At 50.3% G+C, this 17,824-nt stretch overlaps 1 protein-coding gene across 2 annotated transcripts in view; it reads left to right on the forward strand.

Moving 5' to 3' along the window:
• Positions 1–5,879: 5,879 nt before the first annotated feature.
• The window catches only part of LOC102429731 (regulator of G-protein signaling 10), a 27,416-nt gene continuing 15,471 nt past the window's right edge, over positions 5,880–17,824 (forward strand). The window contains exons 1-3 of one of the 2 annotated variants that reach the window (XM_006099002.3): positions 5,880–5,953; positions 10,855–10,973; positions 12,045–12,131. In XM_006099002.3, the coding sequence (XP_006099064.1) occupies positions 5,947–5,953; positions 10,855–10,973; positions 12,045–12,131 (213 nt within the window). In that variant the 5' untranslated portion in view covers positions 5,880–5,946. The remainder of the gene's footprint in view (positions 5,954–10,854; positions 10,974–12,044; positions 12,132–17,824) is intronic. The other variant, XM_023762668.1, reaches the window with a different exon arrangement.

Below are 17,824 nucleotides of genomic sequence, written 5' to 3' on the forward strand. Positions count from 1 at the left end.
GGCGCCCCGGGGCCCGCCGGACGGGGGGGTTGGGGGCCCCCCCCCGGGGCCGTGGAGGGAGGCCCCGGAGCATCCCTCCCCCTCCCCGCCCTGGTTCTGGGCGCGGCTGGGCGCTGCCGTCCCGCCCGAGAACCCCCGGCCGCCCGAGCCTCTTCGCCCAGCGCGTCCCGCGCTCCTGCGGTTCCAGCCGCGGCGGGAGCGCAGAGCCCGGAGGCGCCGGGGGAGGAAGTTCGGCTGCAGGAAGGAACACAGCAGTCTTCTTGGTAGTGATGGGGCGGAGAGAAGAGGCAGAACACCCCCGAACTTTGCATTCCGTGTGGGCTCTGGCTTCCGAGAGCAGAACGTCGCGCGGGTCCCCGGGCGCCCGAGTTGCCTGTCGGCGCTGCGAGCGCTGGTGCGGAGGATGCCCGCAGGGCGCCCCGAGGCGGCGCGACCTGACCGCGGGCATCCGACTGGGCATCCGGGCCTGGGCTGCCTGCGCCCTCAGCCCCGAACCTTGCGGTCAGAATGTGGGGCGCGAGGGAGCGTGACGATCAGGGTGGGTGGAGAAGGACCCCTCTGTCGTTCGCGCCGGGGAAGCGCTGACATCAGGTACCAAGGGTTCGTCTTGGCTGTCACTCTGGACCAGCCTGAGCTACAATTTGAGGCGACCCGATAGGACAAAAACAAAACAACACACACAGACACACACACACACACAGTGAAGATGAAACCATGTCCTTGATTCCAACCTTTTGGTTCGTAATAATAGCTACGCCCCTTTGAGTGCTTCCGGTGGGTCCAGGCCTGCGTTCCCCCTGCTCTGAACTGTCCCTTCACCTTTAGGACAGCGCTGTGCCATACGTATGGTCCCGGGCCACTTCGCAGCCCAGGGAACTGAAGCAGGAGCTGTTAGGTAACTTAGTTGGTGATGAAGAAGCCAGGTTTGCCTGGCTCAGGAGTTCAGAGGCTTTTCTGCTGCCTCCTACCTCAAGAATGACTTCTGCATAGGAAGAGTCTGTGCATGGTCCCTACCCTCTTTCCACCTAATATCACTTTATGAGGGGCCTTGTGATTAGAGGGTGGCCTGGATCCAGACTGGCTGGGGCCTGAATCCTATGTCCACCACTTAGGAGCTGGAGAACCTCTTTCTGTCTGTGCAGATAAGGATCTACAAAATGGAATAATCATAGCTACCCCCCCTTTTTTTTAAACAAACATCTTTTTTTAAAAAAAAATTGATTTCTGCCAGGACCAGTTTGGCTCAGTGGATAGAGCGTCGGCCTGCGGACTGAAAGGTCCCGGGTTCGATTCCGGTCAAGGGCATGTACCTGGGTTGCGGGCACATCCCCCGTGGGAGATGTGCAGGAGGCAGCTGGTCGATGTTTCTCTCCCATCGATGTTTCTAACTATCTATCTCTCTCCCTTCCTCTCTGTAAAAAATCAATAAAATATATTTAAAAAAAAATTGATTTCAGAGAGGGAGAGGGAGAGAGAAACATCAATGATGAGAGCGGATCATTGATCGGCTGCCTCCTGCATGCCTCTAACTGGGGATCTAGCCCACAATCCAGGCATGGGCCTTGACCAGGAATCCAACCATGACTTCTTGGTTCATAGGTCGTTGCTCAACCACTGAGCGACACCGGCCGGGAATTTCCCCTTTTTGAGCACTTAACTGGAGTTGATCTCCCCTTCGTCTGGTTATGCAGATCATTGCGTTTAATATTCAGGACAACCCTACTAAAGTAGAACCTCACAGGGTTATTGAAAGGCGCTTATATGAGTGGTAGTGGTCATGGAAACATTGTTGTGTGGACCGTGGGCCAAAGCAGTTCATTTTAGCCATTCCCTCTTGCTGGATGTTCACAGACCTGGGGAGCAGCAGTCAGAGCCTGCACTCTGGAGTTAAACTCCTGGCTCCCACCTGATTATCATTTAGTGACTTTGAGCAAGTTACTTGACCTCTGAGCCAACTGCTAAATTGTTGGGAAATTGGGGAGCTGGTTGCTAAACCATACCTACCTTGAAATGGGCTATTGTTGGATATTTATATCATGGAAATGGGCAAATGCTAACAATCAAGTCTCTCCCCTTGCATGTGGGCAGGTTGCACCCCAGAAAGGTTGGGGGCAGTTTTAGGGACACCAGTGGGATGTACCACTTTCAGGACTACGCATTTGAAGCCTGATGAAATGTGGTTAGGTCGCTGGTAGAGAGATCAGTAGCTAAAAAATCATGATTTGGTATTGGATGCCTGGCATCCAAGGGCCTGATTTCCTTATGCTTTTTAGGTTTAAAGTGCCCACCCCCCCATGGGAAAGGACAAATTAGGTCCTGCCAGTTTGGTCTCATCCAGCAAAAGAAGGAGCCAGTGAGAAAGGGATGTTGTGGGCCCCGAGACAAAGGTACTTGAAGCTAGCCACGTGATCCACAGGACCCTGTATTAATTGTGTGTGTGTGTGATTCTTTTTTAAAATTAAAAAAAAATATTTTTATTGATTTCAGAGAGGAAGGGAGAGGGAGAGAGAGATAGAAACATCAGTGATGAGAAAGAATCATTGATCAGCTGCCTCCTGCACGCCCCACACTGGGGATCAAGCCCGCAACCTGGGCATGTGCCCTTGACGGGAATCGAAGACACTGTCTTTAATCGAAGACACTGGAGGGTTTGGTATTCCCAGCCCCTAATTCCAAGGTTTCAAGTGGGATTCCCTTATTCTCCTTCCTGAGGTTCCTCAAAACGTGTTCAACAACCACATGGGGGCAGAGGGGGAAGGAGCTCTCTCCAGACCCTTCCGTGCAGTCCTGGGGACCGCAGCCCTCCAGGTGCTTCTCATGTCCCTGAAAGTGTGAAGACCCCCTGAAGGATCCTGCCCACCCACCCTGTCCCCCGGCAGCCACCTGCACTATTGATGGCAACTGTGATGCTGCTTAGTTGAAAAGCAAAGCCAAGGCCAAAGCCACAGTCCTGTGACCTGACCGAGGCCCTGGGAGGGGGGGGAAGACCGGGGGCGGGGGAATCCCCATCTGCCAGCCAGGCCTCTCAGCCCTCCCCCGGTCCTGTTATGCATTATCCCATTAAACTTTTGGGCCCAGATTCAGATTTATTGCTGGGCTTAAGTTTTTATTTAAAGAGGACAGTTGACATAGCAATTTTAATGTCTTTGTTTTAACAACCCAGCAGCAGAGCAGTCTTGGCGCCTGGGACACTCTCCCTGCAGCACGGCCCTGGCCCTGGTCTTGGGGTCCAGGGAGCGTGGAGCAGGGACACAGAGAGGCTGGGCTGGGCTCAGGGGCGTTGTTGATTCGGGCGTGGTCAGCGCACAGCCAGTGGAGTCCCGGTGCCAGCTCGGAGCACCACCCAGGGCGGCCTGTGGACGGTGGGTGGAGGAGCTCATGGTGCTTTATGGATTTTCACTGACTTAGCAGTGAGCGGCGGTCTCCTTTCCTCACTGTTAGGAATTTTGGAAACCCGGACAGGTGCCCATTTCCTGGGTGAACTGAGTCACTTCCCTCCTGTGGCTGAGTAATCCCCAGGCCCCTTCCCCCCACTGGGCTCTGGGAACTTGCTGTTTAAATTTTACTAAATTTACTCTCACCAGCTTCTTCTGCTTCCCCCAGATAGCTCTCCCCGACAGCTGCCCCAGCGGTGGCTGTGGGGGCTGAGGGGCCCCGGCCGGGGACAGCGGCAGCTCCTCGATAAGGACTGTCAGGAGGCGTCCACTGGGCTGAAACAGCCCCTTGCAGACTTCCGGAGACAAATTGCCCTTCCAAGCAAGTTCCCATCTCTCAAGGGCCCTGCGTGTGGGTCAGCTTTTCTCTCTCCTCTGCGGGGTGCTCAGGGACCCCTAATCGGGCCTGCCCAGTTCCATTCCCCCCTCCCAGCTTTGCCCCTGGGTGGCTAGACATTCCCACCTCGGTGCCTTTGCTCCTGAGGGTGTCCCCTGTCTGGCAAACCTGCTCTTCCAGGCCTCCTGCCGCCCCCACCCCTCTCTCCCTGAAACACAGCCTGTCCATGGCAGCTTTCCCTGGGCAGCTGCAGAGGCCCCGGGGCAGGGACTTGTCCGGAGCTGCCCATTTCCAAAGGGACAGAGCAGGGACCTCAGATCTGTGACCCACCTCCAGAGCTCCCTCACACAATATCTATTTAGTCATCTCATTAAAATATATTTAACCCGGCCATTGTGGCTCAGTGGTTGAGCGTCGACCTATGAACCAGGAGGTCACACTTCGATTCCTGGTCAGGGCACATGCCTGGGTTGTGGGCTCGATCCCCAGGGCGGGACATGCAGGAGGCAGCCGATCCATGATTCTCTCTCATCATTGATGTTTCTATGTCTCTCTCCCTCTCCCTTCCTCTCTGAAATCATAAATATATTAAAAACTAGATATGTATTTAGAGAATGAAGATGGAGATGACTTTTTCCTTTCCTGCCTCCCTCCCTCCCTTCTTTCTTTTCTTTCTTTCTTTCTTTTTTTTTTTAACTTTCTTCCTTTCTCCAGATGGGACGTTAAAAGCAACGCCATCATCAACCATCTTTATCATTCCACAAATGCCAGGATGCCTTAACTCCCCAGATAGTAGGAAAGATATAATCTCATGTAGAGAACTATTGTGCTACACAAGAATCTTCTACTGAAAGGCCCTGGGTGGAGGAGAGGAAGACCTGCCCTGCTGTCCTCCCTCCGGTAGCCCTGGAATTTTGCACCATGTACATAAATGTTATCTTCTATTAAAAAAGGAAAACCCACCAAAATCCCAGACTGTCTTTCCTCCGTCCACACAGCTTACTTGGTTTTTCTTTTTCTTTTCTTTTCTTTTCTTTTTTTTTTGATTCTTACCCGAGGATATTCTTTCCATTGATTTTTAGAGAGGGGCCGGGGGGAGAGAAACATCGATATGAGAGAGACATATCGATTGGTTGCCTCCTGCACGATCCCTGACCAGGGCCGGGGATTGAACCTGCAAACCAAGGCATGTACCCTTGATCCGGAATCGAATCCATGATCCATCATTAGACCACTGAGCAAAACCAGCCAGGGCTCACGTGTTATTCTTCTTCTCATTTCTTCATGGACCAGTGAGGAAAACTTCATGCCTGCCTGTGGCACTGCCGGCAGATGGCCACTGGGGAACTCCTGGTCTCAACTTCTCAATTAATTTTCAGTTCTGTGAGAAAAGGGGGCCTGCCTTTCATTTTTTACGTCTTTCACAGCCCCTTCCTTTCCAGGCTCTCCAGCCAGACAGCCTCAGGTTGGATCCTAACTCGTCTGCTTCCTTGCCTGCTCCTTGGGAGCAAGTTATTTCACTTCTTTGTGCCTCAGTTTCCTCATCTGTAAAATGGACCAACAGTGCCCCCGACCTCCAAGGGTTGTTGGGAAGTTGCGATGGGATCTAGTAAGTGCTCGGGAAATGCCAGCTAATTTTACAACTGTTATTCTCCTCTCTGCTTGCCCCCAAATGGCAGACACAGCTCTGACTCTCAACAAATGCAGTCTACCCGGCTGATACTGGAGGGAAAGTCACTTATGTGCCTCGAGGTAGGGGGCGAGGGAGAGTGACACAGAGCCGGAGAGCGAGGGCCCCTTATGAATAAATATTGGTTCTGGTGGAAGCCCGGGGGCTTCTGGAAAGTGAAAACCATGACAGGGTCTTCGCGTTCACCCCCGAGACGGGGCTCCTGGGGGCAGGTTTATTTTCTCTGGGCCTTTGCCTAGAGAGTGAGGATTCCAGGGAGGCTACAAATAACAGCCCGGCCGTCGTACTTCCTTCCCTCTGGTAGAAACTAAAAACCAGTGGCCATCTGTTGTTTAGTCCACTCAAAAGAGGATGTTGAGGTTTGTTTTTCCTTCGGACCCAAGGGTGCTTGGGAGCCCTGCAGCCCCGGCCTGTCTCACACGAAGCGCCTCTGAGAAGGCAGCGGGTTTGGGGCTGCCCGGACCTCCCCCGGTGGACCCCGGAGCATGGAACGTAAGGAACGGCCCCCAGCCTCTGTGGCAGGTGCCCTCGGTTCGCCCGCCCCCCTGGGTGCTGGCAGGGCGGAGAGGGGCCGGGGCCGCGTGGGGTGCAGGCAGGTGCACAGGTGGCCTTTGGAGGCACAGCCTGAGCGCGAGGCTTTCTCGGTGGCCTCGGGCCTCCTGTGAAACTGCCGATGCCGCTTCTGAGCCGAGCCAGCCCTCCGCACACTGCCCGCGCTGCTCTTTGACGCTTGCTCCTATTATGATTACTGCACACTTTTTTATTGTTATTCTTTTCGGCTAATTGCAGTTCACGCTAACCTCCCCGCCCAGGGAATTGCGTGCCTGATGGGTAATTATTCTCAGAAGCTAGAGACTGGAGCTGACAAACGCTTAAGTGATATTTAGAAGATAGAGTGTTTCCATGACCCAGTTTCTCCAGAGCAGCAGTAGATCACGGGTCCTAATGAACCCATTCGCTGCTCTGGAGTCGGGGTGACTTTTAAAAAAATGTAGCATGTTTGATGTGGTGGAGGTGATCTGGGGTTTCAATACGTTTTGTGAGGTGTGTACTTTCCCTTGAGTATCTTAAAGGAGTATGGTGTATGCGCACATGTGTGTGTGTGTGTGCGCACGTGAATGTGTGTGTGTGTGTGTGCGTGTGTGTGTGTGTGTGTGTGTGTGTGTGTGTGGCACCAAACCGCTTTAGAATTTAGGGTTAACCCTCCTGTCTTTTCCTGGGCTTGAATGTTTAGTTTATTTTCTTTCATGTGCTGTGGGTTTTAGGGGTAATTGGGACAGGCCCTTTGAGGGTGTAAGTTGACTCTGCTGTTGAAGGCGCTGGATTTTGAGATTTTTTTTTCTAAAATATTATGTGACTTGGGGAAGTTGTCCATGCAGGATCACGGCCCAGACCTTCCTGCAGACTAGCAGCAGGAATCCCTACTGTGAGCATTCGGTTGTGATGAGCGTTCCAGATGCCTTTGGAATATGGATTTCCAGGGCAGTGGTGTGCGGAGAAGGTCTCTGGTAGAGGTGACGTCATGGCAGCTGTGAATAATGCATGGCACCATATGCTGCCAGCACCCAGCCTCAGCCATCTGCACCCGGAGGCCGCGCCCTCTTTGACACAGTGGCTTTTACTGAAGCCAGAAACCACACAGAGCAGCATGAATGTAGATGGAAAGTGTACGTACATGTGTTTGCATGTTAGGTGGTGCTGGCACAGTCTCAGGGGAGTTTTTGTCTGCGCGGAATTGGACTCTTACCCAGTTTTCTCAGGCCTCTCCCCGCAGTGTAATTGTGATCATCACTTGAGGGCCGTCAAGTTCTGGCCTCTGTGAGTGTGACGATCAGCAGACATCAAGGATAAAAATGATAGTACAGCCTGGTGCTCAGGGGCAGGCACTCTGGAGCAGGACTGTCTGGGCTTGACCATGATTCCGTTTCCTAGCTGGGCCGCCTTGTACGTTACGGTGCCTCAGTTTCCTCACCTGGGAAGTGGGAATAATATTAACCACATCAGAGAGTCACCGTAGGACAGAATGACTTAACCCATGTGAAAAGCTTAGGACATGGTAAACAACGTGTTTATTATTAGCTAATGACAGGTTAATCTGAAAATAAAGTTACTGAAAAATAAGTATTGTGTCTGCAAAAATTGAAGGTCTAAAATGCCTTCAAGAGCCCAAGAGGTACAGAAACCATTCTTTTTTCATTACAAAAATGTCCTACAATTGAACTAAAGAACAACAAAAAATAAACAGAGCTGGACACACTTAAAACAGATGTTGTCACCAACAGCTCCTTCTTAGCTTGAGGTTCTTAAGAAAACAGGTGTAACTTCTCTCCCTCCGGTGCATTCCAAGCCCACCCTGTGGAATCCATCTCCAGTGGACACTTATCAACGAAGAAGGAGAGAGGAATCTCAGGCCTTTGTGGCTCCAAGTGCCAGGAGTTGGGAAGCCGGGTTTTGCTTTATCCTTAAGTCCAGAGAGCAAACCAGCCGGCGGTGGAGAAAGGTTATTTCTATCTCCTGTGCATTATTGGGTTGACTGTAACATTTAGAGTGAACTGGGATGGCTTAGGAAGCCTTTAGTTACCTACACCAGAAAGTAGCGGACGTCTGCTGAGCAGGGGACAGACCCCGAGAAACGGAAATGCTGAGCTAGGGGGTGGTCTCTAGGGCAGGCCAAATGGAGTGGACCTCTGCTCAGTCTCATCGGAGGTCAGGGATAACGGCTTGGAAAAGAGAGACACTGTTCAGGAAATGGAGTTTGCAAATGCTGATCTGTCCAGATCGATCGATCGATCTATATTAATACCAGTCAAGAAGGATTATAGGAAAGAAGGCATAACCCAGAGCCTGAATCAAATCGAAAGACAATCAGGTTCCCTCCAGCCGTTCCTTAGCTGGGTCACCTCTCCTAGGACATGTACCCTTTGCACCTGTATTTCCCAGGCTCTGTAGAATAAGGCGCCTGGATTCCATGAGTGGGTTCTGAATTATAAAACCTTTTGTTCAAATGAAAGCTGTTGCGGAAACCTAACATGCAAAAGGGCTAGAATATGGACTAGAGGGCGAGGGGGCGGTACCAGCTGTCCAGGGGTGCGGACAGCTGCCTCACCTCTCCGTCAACCGCAGCACTCTTGTAGGTGAATGGGACTCCACCGACTGTGTGCATTTGCATGATAGCACGTCAGTGAAAACCCAAATGGTGGTTTGGTTTATGATGGAAAAGAATGTCAAGAGTTTTGGAATCCTTTGAGGTCAGGGTTGAAAACGCAGGGCCCAACCGGTGGTTCTGCAACAGGGAGAGACACGCCCAGCCGCCTGAGGTTGTTCCTGGAGCCGCCAGCTTGTGTCTCTGCATTTATTTACTCAAGAGGGGCTCTGCTGGGGAAATGGAGTCAGCTGACCAGCTGCGTCCTCCGGGTCAGGGACAGAAGAGTAAATTAGTGAGGTGCCCGGCAGAACGAACGCTGTTGCAGAAATGTCTGATCACAACGATCGTTTAATTTGATTTACACTTCGCTGGGAAGAAGCTCCGTGTTCCGCGGCTTGCCACGCCAGCTAGCCTTTGCAGGGAGTGCAGGAAACTAATGTAACAGCCGAGAACTGAAGATTCACTTGAGAGAGGCGTCAGATCCATTTGTGATGTGCTCGCATGAGTTCGCTTCTCCATTAAAGGAATGGATTTGTCCCAAATCGTTCCCGTCCCGCACTCCATCACCAGTGCGTATCGAAACACAGCCTTCCGTGGGGGTCCTGGCTTCCGCCTAATTTAACCCAAGTCAGCCCGAGGCTGTCTAAAATCCTGGTAGTTTCCCCAGCTGCTGGGGGACAGAGCCTCGGCTGCTTGAGAAAGTAAAGCGTGTGTTGACCCCCAGTAGAACACGAGAGGTCACGGAAGCTGAATGACTGCTAAGTCCAATGTATTCTGATACAACTTTCCTCCCCAAACACCCTAGTTATTCACAGGTCAGCATTTATAAGGCTCTTTCATTTATCCTTTTCAAGTCATTTGCTTGGCTGATTTGTTATTTATTTTTCAATTATAGTTCACGTTCAACATTATTCTGTATTAGTTTCAGGTGTACAGCAGAGTGGTTAGACAATCCTATACTTTACAAAGCGTTCCCCCCAATTTGGCCGATTTCTTCATTAAAAGCTGATTTCCTCCCAGATTCAAACTTTTCTTTGTAGAAACATGTCTCTACTTTGAAAGGAAAAAAAAAAAGGCAACGGAGAAAAAAGTATTAGCTACAAAAATAGTTCACTCGATACATTATTTTAAGGAAGGGGAGAGAGGAACTGACATTTGTTGGGAGCCCACTGTGAGCTTCAGGTGCCCCTTCCTCTTTTAATCCTTTGGGGAACCGGAGCCACAGGGGGGTTGTCTGTATTCCTTGGTCGCACAGTTTGAATTGGCCAAACTGGGTGTGAAACCCGGGCTCATCCCAGTACATTCCACGGTTTCCCTCGACTCCAGGAGGGGGCCGGATCCTGTAGACGGAGACGTGTTTGTGGTGTCACTTCCTCCTTCAGGCAAGTAGCTACAGTGTGCGAGTTGGAGATCCCCTGTGCCCCACCCCTCAGTCAAGGGGCTTTTGAGGTGTCTGGAGTGAGAGAGGGCAGCAGATGGGCGGGTACAAAGAGTCATTCAGTCCTGCGGTCCGTGCACGTGGTTAATAGCGTGATGCCGAGCCATGCTGGAGCCTGGGGAAAAAGGAAAAATCAGTAATAACGACCCCGCCTTTATTTTCAATGTTGGTATTTTGCTCATTATGGAATGTTTTGCATTCATTTTTTTCAAAATATTGCATGAAAATATCATTTATCTTGATGCCCGAGTGTTTTGGCAGCTCCTTTAAACTTTGCACCTGTGGCAGGGCCTCCTTTGCCCCAGCCTAGCCCCGGCCCTGGTACATACTGTTATTTGTGTGCCAGGCAATGAGCTACATGCTGGAGACACAATATAGAGATACACAGGAGCTTTCAGATGAGAAAGAGTCCGTTAAGCCAATAGAAACAGCTCAACATGATCATTATAAGACAGAAAGTGTAATGGGGAAGGAGTCTCTATTGAGCCCAGGTGCCTGGGAGGGTGAGACTTGCGGGCTTCCTGCGTTTGGCCGGTGGACACATGGGTGGGGGAAGGATGTAAGGGGAATGTCAGGAAATGACAAGTCTCTTCATCGCTCTGAGCCTCAGTTTTCCTCGTCTGTACAATGGAGGGAACGGTAGCGCCTCCTTCATATTGTCAGGGCTAGAGTGAGTTCACCGGGTTAAGTGCCTAGAGTAGATTCTGGCACCTAACTTAGAATCTGTTAGCCACAACGGTGATGATATGCAGATATTTCTAAATGATAGTATCCATGGGTCACACACACAGTCTACACTTTGCTTTGCAGACATCCACGACAGTGATGGGAGTTCCAGCAGCAGCCATCAGAACCCCAAGAGCACAGCCAAGTGGGCGGCCTCCCTGGAGAATCTGCTCGAAGACCCGGAAGGCGTGAAGAGATTTCGGGTTTGCCTTTTTCATTGAGGTTTAGATGGGTGTGTGGGGAAGCACAGGCCAGTTTTTAACACTGTCCCAACCCAAGAATAAGAACTTCTCACCTGTCGATGCCAACATGGAAAGTCATGGGTAGTCATGGACCAGCAGCGAGGGCCATGCACAGGGCGTTTCTGGGTTTCATATAGCTGAATGGGAGCGGGTGGGACAATGGGGAAGACATACCATGTTCATTGACAGGATCTACAAAGAATGTCCAGCTCTGTGATACCTGGGAGGGACGGTCTGCATCTTTCTGATGAGAGGAGTTGTTCTTTTGTGTGTTGGGATTATTAACAGGGTGAGACAGGCAAGACAACAGCTGGCAAAGTGAAGTTGAACTTCAAGAGGAAGCTGATGGATGGGGAAGCATCAGTGCTGCCTAGAAATAACTTTTTTGGCCACCGGTAACCCCAGGTGTCAAGAGAAGATTGTGTGAATTTGAAGAGTACCCTGTATCTGCCCGAGTTCCACCGGAGTCTGTCCTTAAGTCTGGGGTCTTAGGAGGGGGTGGCAGTCAGGGCTACTAATATTCCTGGACACCAGGCCACTGTGAACTTGGTCTAGATCTCATGGAGGACACTTTTCTGTGCCACGAATCCCCAATATCTGCCAAAAGAGAAATATATACACCTCCAACTTAAAATAGTTTTCACCATGACCTTTTTGGACATGCTTAATGTATTTTCTTTTGTTTTGTTTAAAAAATGGGCCTGATTTTAGAGGAATGTACTTTGTTTAAACATTGTCTGGAAGGAACCAATATATCTTCCACTTTAATTTACTTTCTGGTAATTTATTGTTAGCTTAGAATTGTGAGGAGATGCTTGCTTCATTTTTACTCTTCCTTACAATGTCAAAGCCATTACGTTCAAATGCAGATGAAATTCTAGCTTTAACATTAAACAAAAGCTTTGTTTTTCAGGGTGGACTTTTCATGCTCATGTTTTGGATTTTACCAAATCAACCCTTGAAGGGAAATGTTTGTTTGTTTTTTAAAATAGAATACTGTTTTATGCATTCTTTTTTTCTCTGTATCCATAGGAATTTTTAAAAAAGGAATTCAGTGAAGAAAATGTTTTATTTTGGTTAGCATGTGAAGATTTTAAGAAAACACAAGATAAGAAGCAGGTATTTCTTCCACTTTGTAATTATATTCTCCATAATGTTTTTTCTGTCCTTACAAACTTACAGCTGCCTTTCCCAATATATTGTGAAATTGCCTAAGGACATCTGATCCCTATTGGATTAGGGGGAAGATTTAAGCTTCAGATCAGGTATCCTGTGTTACTCAAATATTCAGAAATTTAAAAAGAGGGTGCCAATCCTTGTTTAAATGGAGCTGTGCAAATGGACAAATACTTAAAGAAAAAATAACGATTTGTCAGAGTTCATCACCACGTACGATTTTTTTCTTTGTGAATAAGTTATGTGGCTGCTCCCCTGTGTTTGACATGTCGGCGTTTTGTACAGACGTAGTAAAATGACAAGCAGATGTGACGATGAAAGCAGTGTGTCTCGGATGGATTGTCAATTATTCACTACATCTTTATGAAACATCCTGTAGTTGGCAGGCATCCCACATAAAACGTTTCTGACTGTTCTGGGTAGATATGTGCTCTTTGCAGGCAGTAGCCTTTCATTCCAATGTCAGCCAGTATTTTTACCATTGAAAGTGGTATAAGGGGAGGAGGAGGAGATTATGGGGAAGGAGGCCTGTGGATTGGGGGTGTTTATGAGGCCTGTGACTGTCTATTTCTTTTTCTTTTTTTTTGGACTGTATTTCTAAGAGGCTACCAGCTAAATGCTTACAGGGTCCAGGAAGTAATGTACATGAGGGAGGCTTTTGGTGTGAGGCTGTAGGGAGTGGTGGGGCCTGGGGCCATCAGGGGGCAGCTGCCCTGGCTCCAGGAGCTGCAGCTGGCTGCTGAGCTGACTTTGGCAGTGAACACTTTGGGATCTGTGGCTCCTGGGCTTCCCCTGCTTCAGGTTCTGCCCACTTGGGTCTTCACTTGCCCACCCTTGCTCCCAGACACCCAGGGGCCTTTCTTCCTAAGGCATTTCTCTCGTCTTCAGCCCGGTGCTGCCTGTTTCTCCAGAGAAGCTAAACATTTGGAATTTGATGTGAACCGTCCAATATTGTAGAATTAAAAAAAAAAAGTAAAACCTTGCCTGCCAAACAAAACACATCCACGGGCAGATGTGGCTGGTGGGCTGCCAGTTATTGCACATCTGTCTCCAAAAGCTGGAATCCAGCAGTCATCACGTGTTTGCAGGCCACAGCCTGGGAAATGGCCATTGGTTTACTCAGAGGCTCTTCTGGACTCAGACACACTTTCCCCACGACGGAGCGGGTGGCCTTCCTCTCTGAGGGGCAAGGATGGGTTCTGAGGTAGCATCCCTGGAGCTTGAATTGCCTGAGTCGGCCTAGAAAGCCATCCGGGACACGGCTATGGGCATGTACTTTTGTCAGCTTCTATTCCCTGGATGGCTCTGCCTGAGCCTCCTGGGTGGTGAATGGCCTCAGAGAGCAGGAGAGAGGGCCTGCCTCGGAAAGCTAGGGTGCTGGCTGCAGCCTTGCAGGCAGGAGTGCCCCCGGCGCCCAGGGACAACCTCGCATAAATGCTGGATTGTGCCGTTGATTTGTCCGGCATCACCTGAAACCCTAGCTCAGAGTCAAACAGAGAAACAGACGCCCACCCCTCTGCCTGCTCTTTCTGTGTTGGAGGTGAGAGGGGCCTGGAGGTTGGCCAGCCCACCCATCCCTGGGCAAACCAAGAAGTTGAGGTTCCTTTTTGGCCAAGCTGACACTTGGACCAGCGCCCCGAGGCCACCCCATCGTTTTCCCTGCAGACCATGCTGGTGTGTCCTTCAGTTCGGCTGAGCTCACCGATCTTTGTGGAGTGCCTGCTCAGGGCCAGGCCTTGAGAAAAGCACGAGAGACACACAGGGACAAGACAGATGAGCTTCACTGGGGAACGGGCGCTGGGAAGGGAAGGCGCTTGTTAAGCCTCTGCAAGTGAGCCTGGAAAGGGAAGTGCAGGTTCTGGGAGCACAGGCCACGGCAGTCTGGGAAGCCCCCAGGGGAAGTGACTTTTAAGCCAACATGACAGGGAAGTGGAGTTTGGGGCTGGGGTCGTGTTCCTGGAGGAGGGGGCAGCATGTGGGGAGGAATTCCTGGAGAGGAGAGTGAAGGTAGACCAGATGGCTGACGGTCATGCTCTGCTGTGCTCTTTGGCCTGGCTCTACCGTCCTGGAGGCTGGCGGGCGGGCGGGGCCACACCTGGAGAACCTGGGCACGGAGGTGAACACTGGAAAGCCATGTGGTAGGTTGCATTAGCCCATCCACATCCTACAGACAGAGCTTCCAGAATCCGGCAGCCCCTCTCGGCCCCCCCTGCACACCCCCTAGACTATGAGTCCTTGAAGGTTTGTGTCTTTCCGCCTGGAATGTGCCTGGTGATTGCTCCAGTGCAGTGAATGCTGCCTCGCTGTCGGCTGCCTGAGGAGGCGGGCGGTCCTGGAAGGGGAAGCATCAGGCGTCCACACCTGTCTGCATGAGCCTCAGGGCGACTCCCCTCCTCCCAGGGGCTGTGGTTGGAAGGTGACGCAGCGGCTTGCCCACGGCCGCCAGTGTGGTGCGGACAGAGCTGCGGACAGCCAGGATGCAGACCGGTCTCCCACTCCAGGGCCTGGGAAGTCGCTAGTGTGTCTGGCTGCAGGGGAAGTAAAACCTCGAGTAAGTTCCAAGTCACTAATTTAGAAAAGCGGAGGAGGACCTCAGCACGGGGAGAAGTCGGCCCAACTGAGTTTCACAATCAGACTGACGGCATCTGGAGTTTGGTGAGGGTTCATCTCTACAGTGAACTGAGGCGGTTGTGGGATCACGGGAACCTCACTTTTGCCTCCATTACTTTGAATGGGACCCATACTGGTTGGTTTGCCGTTCTTTTTCTAGGTTCATCCACCCGGCTCTCTCCTTAGCACTTCCTGATTTATCTGGTCTCTTGTATAATTTCTTTATTCATCTTCTGATGGTTGGCTTTCCCCTCTGTATTGCAGGCTCCTAAGGTTTGAGATCTTTGTCTGTCTTCTCCCCCAGTGTATCCACGTGCCTGGGCCAGTGCCAAGGCACACGGGACTTCCAGCTCTTTCCACTCAGGTCAGGCGGCACCTACCCTCCAGGCGATGTTGAGGGAAACTAGCCTCCTCTCTCTCTCTCTGTGCTGTTGTTGCAGCCTTGGACTTGAGAGTTGAACATGAGTCTATCCTGCTGGGGCTCGTATGCTCAGAGGCTCCGAACAGTGGGAGCTGTGTCTTCACTGTCCTCCGGGCCTGTGATTCGCCCCCGACAGGCAGGAAGCGCCCCTTGGTTTGGGAGGGTCTTGATCTCTGCATTTCTGGTGGGGGTGCTGGGGCTGTAGGAACTTGTGAGGGTGATGCCCCCTACCCCACCCCCCGTGGGGTTCCTGGGGTGGTAGTACCTTCTAGGTGTTCAGCAAGCAGCATGCAAAACAGATCCCTCCCTTTGCACTGTCTTTGTGGTTTAACATTTTTCTGTCAAATGCCTCTTCCCTGTGAATTAGCATGTGAGCTATATCTATCTTCTACAACAAAGCAGCATTTACATTTTACAAAACCTCAGAAAAAAACTCCAGCAAGGTGCTCATTCTTTGGCTACTCCTGAATTCATTCATTCATCCATTCATTCATTCATTCATTCACTCACTCATTCCTCAGCACATGTCTTCATTGCTGTTAGGAATCAGTATTTTATATGGAAGCTAATTTGTTTTCTTTTGGGCCAGTTGACTCTGTGCCGAGGATGGAAATGGATAGGGCAGCCTGTACAGATTTGTGAAAACCAAACTGAGAGTGGGCGTGGCAACGCCGTGGGGTGGGACGAGGTTTCTCACCAACAAAGCTCTGAGAGTGGCTTGCACTGGCATTGAAATAGGACGAAACCTTTATTTACTTTTATGTATTTTAAGATGTCTTTCTTAACAATTAGGTTGTTCATTCCTCTTTGCCTTCTTCTTCACTGTTTTCCTGGACACAGTTCACCTGGTCCTTGATACTTCCTCTGTCTTGCAAGTTTTGGCCTTCTCTCTTGGTTGGCTCATGCCTTGACATCTTGAGAACAATTATCCACTTCAGGCAAATGAGCACTCCAGTATCCACCACCATCAATCCCTCGCACAATTTTAGTATGTGGGCTGCCGAAGCGAGCATGGATAATATCTTTTAGAGTTGACAGAGTTATGGGGGGGAGTCTATCATATTTATTATTGTTATTGTGTCTTACTTAACACTAAAACTTGATCTAGGATTTTAGAGTGCTTGATATTCTTATTGAAAGTAATGGTAAAGGTTTTCCTAAAAGGCTGAAACACCACCTTCTTTATTTAAGAAATAAAAGTATTTAAAAATTCCAAAAGTGACATGTGCACTCCTCAGATGAAATCCATTCATTCACAGGCGGATGCCATGGGCAGGGCCGTTCCCTTCGCCGCTCAGCACCCTACAGAGCTCCCTCTGTGTCTTTCCAACCTTCGTCTTTCAACGTGGACTTGGCCGGGTCCAGGCCGAACTGCTCAGAGCTCAGAGGCTCTCCACGTGGTCTCGGGCCTGCCCAGCGCCTCCATCCCTTCCTTCCTTCCTTCCCTGCTCACGTATCGTTTTCAGATGTTGTCTGCCACTTCCTCTTCCTATCATTGAGGTTTCACTTACTTACATCCTGTCTGCTGCATTTTCATTACGAACATATGTATTGTTTGTCGTCTGCTGCTGAGCCAAAGAGAACGCTCCAGTTACATTTTTCTTCTTGCACCATTTTTCCGCTTTTCTTCTCTTCACAGTCCTTTAAAGTGCTTCGCGATGCGATGTCGCATGGGCTCAGACCTCTTAGCTCATGGCTCAGCCCGGGTTCACCTGGGGACAGTCCTCCAGGGCCCTCTGACCTCAGCTCCCTGGGTCTTCCTGGGCCACCACTGGCCATGCCCTTTGCCCTCTCCTGCTTCCTGGCCCCAGGTCCTCTGTCCTGAGTCACTCGCTCACTGCCTTGGAGCACGGCGGGCAATCGCCTCCTGAGAAAGGGGACACGGAAGGTAGACGTTTAAAGATCTTGTTGAATGAAAATGTGATCCCCCGCCCGCCCACCCCCTGACTTTCCCACTTCATTAATAATCTGACGGAGCATAGAACTGAATGAATTTTAGGCTGAAACTCACTCATTGTTCCGTTGTCTTCATGGCTGTTGAGAATCAGAATTTTATATGGAAGCTGATTTGTTTTCTTTGCTTTTTTTTCTCCCCGAAATAGTACAGGATCTTCTTTTCACCACCAGTGTTCTAAAACTGTACAGTTGGAAGGGCAGGCTTCCTTCACCGTGTGGGCATTTTATGGAGACAGTTAACCTGGGAGCTATAGTTCTGGACAGTGTTATCGAGTTATTATCCTTATTTTTTCATCTCTTTGGCTTTTTTTTTTTTTTTTTTAAATATTTAAGGTGCTGGCTAATAAGCATGATGCCAGCTCAAAGCTCTTTTTTAAAAAAAAATATATTTTATTGATTTTTTACAGAGAGGAAGGGAGAGGGATAGAGAGTTAGAAACATCGATCAGCTGCCTCCTGCACACCCCCCACTGGGGATGTGCCCGCAACCAAGGTACATGCCCTTGACCGGAATTGAACCTGGGACCCTTGAGTCCGCAGGCCGACGCTCTATCCACTGAGCCAAACCGGTTAGGGCATCTCTTTGGCTTTTGATTCCTACTTTTCTTTGGAGGTTTCACTTTATCTCAATCCTTCTGTGAAATTTTTTA

The sequence above is a fragment of the Myotis lucifugus genome, unplaced genomic scaffold (genome assembly GCF_000147115.1).
Source record: "Myotis lucifugus unplaced genomic scaffold, Myoluc2.0 scaffold_255, whole genome shotgun sequence".
Classification (NCBI taxonomy): domain Eukaryota; kingdom Metazoa; phylum Chordata; class Mammalia; order Chiroptera; family Vespertilionidae; genus Myotis; species Myotis lucifugus.